General features: G+C 35.2%; 1 protein-coding gene across 1 annotated transcript; it reads left to right on the top strand.

Annotated features, from left to right (window-relative positions):
• Nucleotides 1-209: 209 nt before the first annotated feature.
• LOC138322433 (chymotrypsin B-like) lies at nucleotides 210-5279 on the top strand. Its single transcript, XM_069266461.1, has 6 exons — nucleotides 210-336; nucleotides 882-1059; nucleotides 1362-1467; nucleotides 2384-2546; nucleotides 4093-4235; nucleotides 4999-5279. Exons 1-6 carry the CDS (start codon nucleotides 231-233, stop codon nucleotides 5146-5148), a joined length of 846 nt encoding a protein of 281 aa, XP_069122562.1. The 5' UTR covers nucleotides 210-230; the 3' UTR covers nucleotides 5149-5279.
• Nucleotides 5280-12839: the final 7560 nt, after the last annotated feature.

Here is a 12839-nt window from a genome sequence, read left to right as displayed (position 1 = left end):
GATTAAATTTTATCCACTTGTGATGATAATCTGTTATCGAATGGTAGCTGAAGGTCATACAAATATAATAGGTGACGATAGCTTTAATGTCAGGCTCTGTCACGATCTCTTTAAAGATTCCATCTAATTTGTTTACACTGCCAGTCTACCTTCATGGTCACGTAGCATTAGAATTGAACATGACTTGCCTCTGGCAAAGATGGTGGGACGTTCGAGGAAAACTTATAAATATGGGTAGAGATACTAACTGGCAGCGTTTCAGAGACGATATGGACTCCCGGCTGGTTCTGCTTGCTCTAGCCATCTTCGGGGTGGTTACAGGTGCCAAACTCCAAGGTAAAGTTAACTGCATTTCAGATCTATAAATGCCTTATTTAACAAAACCTTTATGATACTTTTCATTACTTACTAAGTATCAATGCTATTTTTAATCATAAAATGCAATGTAATGGAAATAAATCAAAACAAGGCCGAGTAATCTGAAATCATGAGCTAGTTAAAATAATTCAAATCATTTTTAATCAAAATGGCAAAAAAGTTACTCCAAATCGTAACACTACATAGAAATGTGCATTTGTGTAAAATTTATGAAGTAGTGAGACCGGCATTACAAAAAATAGAACTTAGTGTTATATAACGTTCCAATTAAAGAAAGTTTAAAAACTTTCCATAATTGTGTTCTTAAACGGTAATTCATGTAAGCATCCATATAGAGAAACTCAAGTTAAACAAAATTAAGAATGTTCCGTGAGTTAAAATTCTGACCGTAATTTATATGACACATGATACATCAACTAACGTCAAGAAATTTTCCAAAGTTGAAAAACTAGGGTCGTTTTTACTGCTGATAATATTTTCATAATACAAGGTGTTTGTTACAGAAGAGGACGAAGGCACCGATCCAGGCCTACCCCCTAACATAGTGGGAGGAACAGACGCCGACGAGGACGCTTGGCCATGGCAGGTCACTCTTACTTACAAGAATAAGTTTATGTGTGGTGGCACCATCCTTAACGAGAAAACGATTCTAACTGCGGCCCATTGTACCTACCGTGCCAAGTAAGTTGCGTCAATGTCGCAAATGCTGATAATCATCATGTCCAAAAGTCACGTTTGTGAGTAGTTCTGATTGCGCCGAAATACGTTTGTTTCTAGTAATATGTACATTAAAATTTCATTAACTTTCAAATTATCATATAGGCATAGTATTTTTATGTCTTATGGTGTAGGTTTGAGCCATCGTCTGTAAATGAAGATACGTGAATGCTTCTAGAAACAGGGGAGAGAATAACCTCTGTAAATTGATTCATATCCATGTCGATCCGATGAGGCATATCAACCATATTCCTTTTCTTTTCAAGAAAAAAGGCTCTCAAAGTTATAGTTGGAAATTACGACAGGAGAAAGAATGAAAAGAAGACAAGAGGTGAAAAGAAGATGAAAGTCGCTTCAATCATACAAGGTAAAGCAATCTTCGAATATTAAACATGTGGAAAGTGTTCTGTGTGTGTAGTAGACAAAAAAATCTATGTTAAAATGCATTCATATCATTGTATAGTTTTGAAAAAATACTTCATTCCATCTTGTTTCTGGCAATGCTATATAAACCGTGCCGTATAAAGAGGATACCCACCTTAATTTTCACTGTGAACAAAAATGGTTACTTTCACGTGGATAATGTTTTTACATGTTTTTGCATTTCAAAATTGAGGTGGCGAAAATTTGCTACACGACAAAAAAGATACAACAGATGTGTACTTTTAGTAAGATCAACCGAGAAATTTAAATTCGAGATAATTTATTTTTTTACTTATAATGTAAAACTCGCTATTTTTACCCGGGTTATAATCGGCTTTATCGTATTTGGCTCAAATTGAATAGTTGAAATACCGCATTTGTATAAAAACTAGTTATTTAATTAATAAAGAAAGCATTTTTAATATTGCTCAATCAAATAATCAAATAATCAAATAATGCTATTTGAGAAACAATATAAAACATTATCAAATGATGATGATGATGATGATGTGATGATGATGATGATGATGATATGATGATGATGATGATTATGATATGATGATGACGATGATATGATGATGATGATGATGATGATGATATGATGATGATGGTGAGATGATGATGATGATGATGATGATGGTGATTATGGTGATGATGATGATAATGTATAACATGATGATGATTATGGTGATGATGATGATGATGATGATGATGATGATGATGATGGTGAGATGATGATGATGGTGATTATGGTGATGATGATGATAATGTATAACATGATGATGATTATGGTGATGATGATGATGATGATGTATAACATGGTTGATGGATAGGTTTATAGTTACCATTACGTACTGCTTTACAGCACCCTGGTTATGACGGAGACGTTTTACATGACATCTCAATTATCAAGCTGAAAGGGAAGATAAAGTACGGCGATTACATTCAACCGATACCAGGTCTTGCAGAGGACAACATGGATCTGATGAATAGCGTCTGTTTTGTCACTGGCTGGGGAGCAACCAAAGGTAAGTGAAATAAAGTTGGTTTATGAATGGTTGACATAGAAGTGAGTTTGTTATATCACATATGTGTCACAGGTGGTAGTGGTGTTAAACCAAATATAAGTAACATTTAGGTACATGTACGTATATATGTGTCACAGGTGATTGTGTATGTGTCACAGATGATGGTGTATGTGTCACAGGTGATGGTGTATGTGTCACAGATGGTGGTGTATGTGTCACAGATGATGGTGTATGTGTCACAGATGGTGGTGTATGTGTCACAGATGATGGTGTATGTGTCACAGATGATGGTGTATGTGTCACAGATGATGGTGTATGTGTCACAGGTGATGGTGTATGTGTCACAGATGATGGTGTATGTGTCACAGATGGTGGTGTATGTGTCACAGGTGGTGGTGGTGTTAAACCAAATATAAGTAACGTTTAGGTACATGTACGTATATATGTGTCACAGATGATGGTGTATGTGTCACAGATGATGGTGTATGTGTCACAGATGGTGGTGTATGTGTCACAGATGATGGTGTATGTGTCACAGATGATTGTGTATGTGTCACAGATGATGGTGTATGTGTCACAGATGGTGGTGGTGTTAAACCAAATATAAGTAACTTTTAGGTACATGTACGTATGTATGTGTCACAGGTGATGGTGTATGTGTCACAGATGATGGTGTATGTGTCACAGGTGATTGTGTATGTGTCACAGATGATGGTGTATGTTTCACAGATGGTGGTGGTGTTAAACCAAATATAAGTAACTTTTAGGTACATGTACGTATGTATGTGTCACAGGTGATGGTGTATGTGTCACAGATGATGGTGTATGTGTCACAGATGGTGGTGTATGTGTCACAGATGATGGTGTATGTGTCACAGATGGTGGTGTATGTGTCACAGATGGTGGTGGTGTTAAACCAAATATAAGTAACATTTAGGTACATGTACGTATATATGTGTCACAGGTGATGGTGTATGTGTCACAGGTGATAATGATCAACCAAATATAGGTAATTTTTAAATACATGTTATCTTAAGGTATATAATATCACAGGTTTGGATGTTCAACCAAATATAAGTTATCTTAAGGTATATAATGTCACAGGTTTGGATGTTCAATGATCATTATATTATAGTAGGGGGAAATCAAATATTACTAAAAGTATTAAATTTGTTATGTTACTAACTGGGGGCAATTAACAAATATACTTTTTGTCATCATTCTGATCCATCAGAGTAACTTCCCTTGTTTGACTCCGTCAGTACTGAAGCCAATCGGATCCCCTCAAAGAAATTTCCGGTAATCTTCGGAAATATAACAATTTCCGGTAATTTTCGGAAATATAACACCTCGAGGTGATATATTTCCGAAGATTGACGGAAATTACTCCGAGATGTCGCGATTGTACTGAAGCTAGTGAAATGAGGGGAAGTAACTTTGGTAGTTAAAATGACTTAACATATGCATTATCAAAGTCCAGTAAAGTTTCAAAACATCATGAATGCCACGTGTTATCTAACAGCACTGACTTGTTTCTGTTTTTCAGGTCTATCAAGTTCAGCACGAATTCTCCAAGAACTGCAGACACCCGTTATTACCAATGCTGCTTGTCAGGCCGGCATTATTTTGAACTATCCAGTAACTGATGACATGATCTGTACGGACTCTGAGCCTAAAGGTTCATGTTATGTAAGTATACATCGGCAATTCTAACACTTAATCATCTGGTCTGTGAAAATTGATTCATATTTTTTTCTGACAGATATCTGACAAACAATGCAACATTGATATCCTTCCTTAAAGATTACATAGATTTAAAACAAGAATTAGTATTTCTCTCATTCTTGTCAGATTAATCCCGCGGTTGCTAGGGAAAAGATAACCCTGTCTTTTACCGGGATAGGGAAAAGACAGCTCCACGCGTTAGACAATGACATGACGTCATCATTACATGTGGTATCTAATATCGACGACGTCATTGATTTCACGCATTGCGACATTCCTATGATGGCGGCGCTTTGGAAATGTTTCAATACAACTGTTTTTTCATCATGTTTCGTTTAAGTATGGCAGAAAAAGAATCATGTAAGATACTATTAATATCAGCTCTCTTTAAAGATTTTGGCCGTCAGCTCTCGGCAAGCCTCGGGTTGACCAGCCAAAATCTTTCACTCGGTTGAGATATCCCTGTTCACCTGGCAGACCTTTTTAAGATTCTATTATTTTTTTTATTATAGTCGTGCAAGGTTTAACTATCATCTTAATCGTTGCCCCATGGTATATATGTACGAATATTTGATATAGTATAAGAAACCTGGGTGAAAAAAACAAAACAATATGCAATAAATAAAAATAAAACAAAAATATAAAAAGCAATTTTTTTTTTTTTTTAAACAAAGTCCTTTTGATAGTTATAGTAAAGGTAAAATAATATTTGCATTGTTTGTGACAGGGTGACAGCGGCGGTCCCCTCCAGTGTTTAGTTGATGGTACATGGGTACATGCCGGAGCTGTGTCCTGGGGTAACGAGAACTGTATGGTCGGCCCCTCCGTCTACGCCAGGACCTCATACCACAGGGACTGGATCCTATCCAAGATGTAGACAACCATACTACTAAGACTTGTATCTACAGGTAGCCGGCTGACGTCAGCATCATCAATGTTACATAGTTTATTTTTATATATCAATATAGATTTGATATATTGTTTTCTTCAATAAATGTAATTTTTTCATTCCCGGTTTAGTTTTAATTATGAGTTATATAAGAGGATATACATCATGGTTACCAAAGGTGGTTAAGGCTGTTGGATATGTTATTGTGTTTTATAATCCACCCGCCCATGTGTCCGGCGTGTAATGTAAGGACCGCAGACCACCATATCCCCGGCACCAGACCACCAATAGTAGATATTCAATCACCGAATAACTATATCGATCGACATAGAAAATCTAACCTAATGTAGCAGAATCCATATCGTGATTTCATCAATTAAAATTATAAGATATACTGTACAGTAAATGTAAGATTGGATAACCTAAATTATTACGATACATATAGGAATAATCTAAGGGAGTTAACCCATGTTGCGCTTGATTTAAAAATATCGGTATGCTAAGCATATATACTCGATCTGTACAAATAGGAAGCAGAATAATGTGATTAGTTAAAGATTGACAATCAAAACGGATGAGACATACTGAATTTTAATTGCTAGTCACATATCACCTCTCCTTACCATCTTAACAATGTATAATCTAAGCACTGAGATAGTACATAAGCTTTATTTTATGTGACACAATTATGGTGTATTCATTCTTGTGCCACACATAATGCCAATTAAACACCATCTATGGATATGTGGATACAAAAGTAATCTATGAAAATTATAAAGATTTATTTTTATTTGACCCACACAAGAAACAAGCAGCCTAATTAAATGTGGCGATACTACTTTTGGAGCAAATAATTCAGCATCTCAAAGTAGGAATGTAGTGTTTGAATAATTACAATCCAATATAAATTACAATCATACATGTAATTCCGCTCTACTTCGATGCTCTACGTTACGCTCCAATTGTTGTATAGCTTGTATTGAAGCGGAATTACAATTAGTCTAATTTCAATTAGATAGATTACAATCTCAATCGATGGAAAGTATTTTACTGGAAGGAAGGTATGTGTAACGAAAAAGAGTCATATAATAAAGTGGTAAACAGAGAAAAAAGTAAAGGGGGACAACTGAACCAATAAAAACACTAACTGTATTGTCATCATTAGAAGGCCTAAAGACACTTAATCGTAGTGCTTGTATGTTGCAAATAACTGAAAGTGTGAATAAATTAGGTTATAATATTAACGTAAGTACAAATCGAAAATCATGATTTACTATTCAGAGTCAAACAAAACAAAATGGACTTCATATACCTCATGTACAATAAGCATGTTTCATGAACATTCTTAACTTCAAATTCTCTATAGGACAGCTTAAACAGTTTTAAATATTAAATTAAGGATGCTTTCTTAAAGACGCTCCACTGCTGGCAAATGCTATTTTTTCACTATCAAAAACAGGAGCAGACGATTTAGTATCTTTCTTCAATTACTGACTTTACACTATTACCATCATTGAAAAGTTTGAGCTTCTACTTTCACTTCAAGTTAAAAATATGAAAATTAATTAACTCTATCCCCAAAAATTCCTAGGCACTTTATTCTATATGGAATGAAGTACTGATTGCACATGCACCACAGGCGAAATAAATTGTTTTGTATTATTTTTTGTGTTAATTAGGCCTATTTATACACGATTTAACACCAATTATTGTTCAAATGATGAATATCATTTATACTCTGTCGGCGGTGGAGCATCTTTAACTGCTGCATTCAATTGTTTTCATTTGTGACATTTTGGTTACAAATCCTTAAGTTAAGGAATCCAAACAAACCCTTTGGTTATCGTTTCATATAACAAAACAAATATTGACGTTTTGTAGGTTAATACGAGGAATTGTTAAACCTTTGAAATGAGATATTTCCCTCGGTTTTTCCTCATATAAACCTACAAAAATTCAATATTTGTATAATGTTGAATGAATGTCATAACATAATATTTACCTTTGATTTGGTAGGGACTAAAACAGATATATACATAAAATATTATCATCCTGGTTGGTAACTTAAGCCATCTTTTTCATATATCATTTAAAGCGAGTAAATTTATCAGGGTGTGAATAAAAGGCGTTTGAAATGACATTAGAAAATATGTCAACCTACCAGTGGTTGTGTTCAAAAGTTATCTCAATTTAGGTGTAATCGATGCTTGTAAATACTGTATGAATTTAATCAATAGTACTGCGATATAGAAGAATTAATTTTGAAAAGCAACTTATGATACATAGCAACATTTGTCCTGATTTTTAAATCGCATATATATCTTTTATAAATGCTCAGTTTCCCCTATAAATCGGTAAGAATATGTGTTTCCTTCGCTGATAGTGGTACAGCTAAATATTCAGATTCATTAAAATATCGTGTTCACAAATGTATTCATTTCGCAATACCAGGTATGACAAAAACATAAACAATCATCTTACAATCATAACAAAAACATAAAACCATAAAGGAAATATAATTTCAACCGTTTGACTGGGGAATTAGGTTGAAATTGTTTTCTCCGTGATATGTTACGCCAATAGGTGGCGCCTATTTGCACGTGCAGGTTGTGAAAATACGGGAACGTACACGTGTCGATATACCTGTGTTAGTCATTCAGGCGACTCAGGTAGCGGGATACATATTACGGTTCCCAATTAATTCTTCACTATAAATGGAAGAAGGAAGTGATGTGTCTACGGATAAGGAGGACACTATATTAAATAATTTTTTGGCGCATTTGAAGGAACAAAAACGTGAGTTACGTACTTATTTGGACTCTAGGTTATCGGTGTGGACGAATACTCAAGATGTATCCAAACAAATGCAGAAGTTAAAGGAAGAGAAAGATACTATGTGGAAACGTGAAGGAAATAAGGAACAATATAAGTTTAACTCGGAAGTTCTGGAGGAGGTACAGTTCCGGGGGGGGTTTTGCATGTGGTGAATTCGGGCATTTCCGGAGGGAGTGTCTAAAAACACGGACTGGAAATCAATAAATCGGATTCTAAGGAAGGGCAGACAATCAAAGATACGTATAATACTATTCATGGTGGGTTTGATGAAGTAAATGACTGTGAAGAGAATAGTAAGGAATCCAACTCAAGTGCTATGTTTACTTATGATTTTTAGGAGTACGAACATGGCCGGTTAGATATCGTAGTGAGGTGTCGGCTTTGAAAGAACATTGGTTTTTGGAAAACTATAGGAAGTTCAGATTTTGTGTTAGATATTATTGATAATGGTTACAAATTACCATTCTATTCAAAGCCGTTAAATTTCGAAAGAATAAAGATTTTGTCGAGTCAGCTATTTTAGATCTAGAGAGGCGAAGGCTAGTAGAGCGGTGTAGTACTATTCCATCGGTTGCGAACCCATTGACTGTATCAGTACAAAGTAACGGAAAGAAACGTTTAATTTTAGATTTAAGATGGTGAATTAGTACGATGATCTTAGAACAGCTCTAAAATTTATTAAAAAACAAGGTTGGTTGATAAAATTTGATATCCATTCAGCGTACCATCACATCGATGTGTTTCCCTCACATACACAGTATCTTTAATTGGTTTTTGCTGGAAGTTTGGTGAAGAGAAAGTCTATTTAGGTTTTTTGTTTTACCGTTCGGTTTGTCAACGGCACCTTACTGTTTTACTAAAGTAACTAGGCCATTGATTTCGAAATGGCGAGGTGACAGATTTCAGTTTTTGATGTATTTAGAGGATGGTCTGTGTCATAATACATGTAGAGCTGTGTTAGAAGAGCAGAGTTCAAAGGTCAAAAGTGACTTGATCGAATCGGGTTTTGTCCCAAAAGCAGACAAATCTATGTGGGATCCGGTACGATGTATGTGTATTTTAGGAGTAGATATTGATACTTTGTTAAGGGTTTTAAGAATACCGGATAGGAGAATAGTGAAAGTGCATTTTGGACATCTTGAAATGTGTTTCAAGTGGCAAAAGCAGTACATGTCAAGGCAGTGTCAGATTATTTCTATGGGTATAGTACTTGGTAATATCACCCAGCTGACTACTAGATGTATATCTATGTGCGTGGCGCAGGCGCAGTCCTGGAATGACAAGATTTTGTTGGATGAGGAGAGTACGAGTCAAATGCGGTTTTGGTTGAATCACTTAGGTTGCATTAATGTCAGAGAAATTTGTTACACCGCTCATTGTAATAGAATTAGTATATTCAGATGCTAGCGGTACTGGGTACGGTGGTTATTGCTGTACGAGGCAGGTCAGAGTTCGGCGTATCGAGAACTAACAGCCGTATAAAGGTTTTATTTCATTTCTATATGAATTAAGAGGTACCCGGGTCAAATGGTTTTCGGATAACCAGGCTGTGGTGAAGATTGTTGAGAAAGGAAGTATGAAGAGTACTTTACAGCATATAGCTTTGGACATTTATAATATTATGGTGAAGAATCACATTTCATTGGAAATGGAATGGGTACCACGAGATAAAAATGAGAGGGCTGACTTCATAAGCCAAATTGTTGATTTTGATGACTGGAGTGTGGCTGAATGTGTGTTTCAGCAACTGAATCAATGTTGGGGTCCGTTTGAAATGGACTGGTTCGCATCGTGGTATAATGCAAAAGTTCCTATGTTCTATTCCAGGTATTGGAATCCCGGTTCTACAGGTATCGATGCGTTTTCGGCAGATTGGTCAAGTATGAATGGTTGGTTTAATCCATCTGTGTAACTGATTACTAGGGTCATTTAGTACAAGCAGATCGGTGGAGCATGTGGTATCCATATCATTCCGTTTTGCAAATCGGGTAGGTTTTGGCCATTCTTATGCCAAGATGGAAAGCATTTTATATACGGAGTACGAGAGTACAAAGCTCTGGGTACTGACAGGTGTTGTTACATTCCCTACAGGTCAGGGACAGGTATATTTGGTAATGTGGATTTAAAATTCCGTATGTTTGCAACGCGTATGGATTTTCGTAGATAGATATTGGTACAGTTGGGAGCAAACTAAACTTGGTATCTAGTGCACTTTGTAGTGCACATGTAGTGAACAACGTAGTGCACTAGACTAAACATTGTAGAGCACTAGAGTGCACTACAATGTGAACTCAAGTGCACTACAGTGCTAACTCTAGTGCACTACGTAGTGCACTTCAGTTTTACAGTGCCAGTGTGATTCACACATATTCCCTTATAACCTTACAAAAATAAGTATCTTCAAATTTGAATATTCATTTTGAAATAAAAATATGAATGAATTTTCCGGATACCATATGGTTCCTTACATTTACTTACAATTGTAATATGGGGGATGAAAGTAATCCCAACAGTACTGTGCATGGACAATTAAACTTGTCAAATAAATAACTTGTATTTAACTTGTAACTTAGATATTCTAGCTAGATTATAGGTTTTACCAGAAATTTATATAGAATATATCTAAAAATCTGATTTTACATACGATCATTCACGTTATCACATCCTTTCTATACTAGATACTAGTATGTATGATTGCTGTAATGTAAACCTGAGCCAGCATGTTAGTTATATTTTAGGTAAAACAATTCATGGCCAGAGGGCAGAATTAGTGTCATTTTTGAGTGGCGAAAAAAAACTTACAACATAGCTAGGTAGGTTTGGGGTGGGGCTGGGGTATAAGAGAGCCCAAATGGTATTGTCTCGAAGCATGTGTGGAATACACATATATACATGTCCATGTACATGTAGTATAAATTTAACTATAATACATAGTTAATAAACCCCTATCCATCTCTTCAAAAAAATATAAAAATAAAAACAAGATACAAAACAACGTGTATACATTATCTTCATTTTGAGAAAAAAAATATTATAACAATTATTCTCAATTGAAAGAATAAGCGTGTTTTGATAAAAAGTAGATATGAGTTTAATTTATTTTTATCAAATATTATTATATGAAACAAAACCACATGGGGTCAAGTAGACAGTTAGACTTTACTTAACTAATTAGGTACATGTACAGAGGATGTCACAGCATGTTATCAATTAAATTGAATGCATGGACCCCCTATGGTTAAAGAAAATAATTATACCTTACCTGTGACACCTAACTAATCATCAGGTGGTGGAATGGGGAAAGGGGAGAAAAAGGCCCTAGGCCCAGTAGACAAGTAATTTACGCGGGTGCAGTGTATACCTGTATCCCCATGTACAATGTACAGTACATATATATCAGTGTATGCGACAGACTTTACTACCAATTACACATCAATTATACATGTACATACATCTACAGACATGTAATAATGATATGATAACAATTAAATAATTAATATGTAGACGTAGTATGTAGTTTGTGAAATCCTTGTTATGTACATGATAAAAATATTGTATTTTATGTGCATGTGTAAACACTTAAACGATTAAAATGTCTCTTGACAACATGAATTAAATATTTATGACACTACACATTATTTCAATGTGCATATGCAGGTCATCACTTTTAGTTAATTATCTTTTAATAAATATACACAACTTTTGCTTAATTTCAATATAGATTTCATATGTTTATACCAGAGATTTAAATCTTATACATGTCTGTATAAGCGCTATGGTTTAATACCGGAAATACATTTTTTTTTACTTTATCGCTATTCATGATTTAGTGCTTCAAACACAGCGCTAAAATGTCACTAAAACAAGAACATTTACAGTATATGAGCAATAAAGCATAATTCAATAAAACCGGTTTCGTCATTTTTAAGACAAAAACAGCATTTGCGCTCTCTGTTTCAGACTTGCTGATGCTACAATGTATCAACCGCTCTCGGCACTGGACTGGTTGTGATGTTGATTGCCGGAGCTCTTATATCTGTGCTTGACACGGACATCATCAGTGCATACATTATCGCCACCGTGCCTGCCATCGTCTAAGCCCAAATACCAAATTCTAGCCGCACAGGCCCTTGGTGCATTATATATTTTTATTATGGCTATTGTTTTTGTCGAGATTATAAACATCGCTTTTCAAGAAAACCCGCTGCATCCAAGTGTTATATTTATTGAAGCACTGATACTGGACATCATATTTTGCGCTATCATCCATCCACGTGAATTTTCTAATGTTATCTATATATGCTACAATATATTATATGTGTATGCCAGTAAGCTTCCTACTATTAATGATATATTGTCTTTGCAATATGCACATTATGGCTTGGGGAACAAGAGAAATACCGAAGATTAAAACACAACAAGAAATTGAAGAGGAAGAGAAATTAGAGAAAGAAAAAGAAGAAATGAAAAACCAAGGTTCATCGCTCGTTTCTTGCCAAGGATGACATTTAATGATATAAGTCACGTACTTGACAACCTGAGGCTTAGGAACAGAAACAAAGACAAAATGTTAGAAATACTCAGAACCATGAATACTAAATTTGAAATGTTTCTTAAAGCTAAACAATCGAACGGAGCCAACATTAGTGCAGATATGATGGATGCTGACAATAATCCAGAAATAGTTGTTCATGATAAACAGCTTTCAAACATCGACCGCAAAGTCAAGTTTGATGCTGATGCTTTACAACATGACCAAGAAGTCTCAGAAAAAGCAAATAGTAACGCAAACAATAATGAAATCAAGGAAACCAACTGGGTATCACAAAGCCAGCTTGGGAATG

The sequence above is a fragment of the Argopecten irradians genome, chromosome 4 (assembly GCF_041381155.1).
Source record: "Argopecten irradians isolate NY chromosome 4, Ai_NY, whole genome shotgun sequence".
Lineage (NCBI taxonomy): Eukaryota > Metazoa > Mollusca > Bivalvia > Pectinida > Pectinidae > Argopecten > Argopecten irradians.
This window is presented reverse-complemented; position numbering and strand designations above follow the sequence as displayed.

What these genes read in the sequence shown, in the direction of transcription:
- LOC138322433 (XM_069266461.1), top strand. Translation starts at nt 231, where the DNA reads ATGGGTAGAGATACTAACTGGCAGCGTTTCAGAGACGATATGGACTCC. An exon ending in CTTCAATCATACAAGGTAAA is followed by an intron (nt 1,468 to 2,383) that starts GCAATCTTCGAA and finishes ACTGCTTTACAG; the next exon opens with CACCCTGGTTATGACGGAGA. An exon ending in TGGCTGGGGAGCAACCAAAG is followed by an intron (nt 2,547 to 4,092) that starts GTAAGTGAAATA and finishes TCTGTTTTTCAG; the next exon opens with GTCTATCAAGTTCAGCACGA.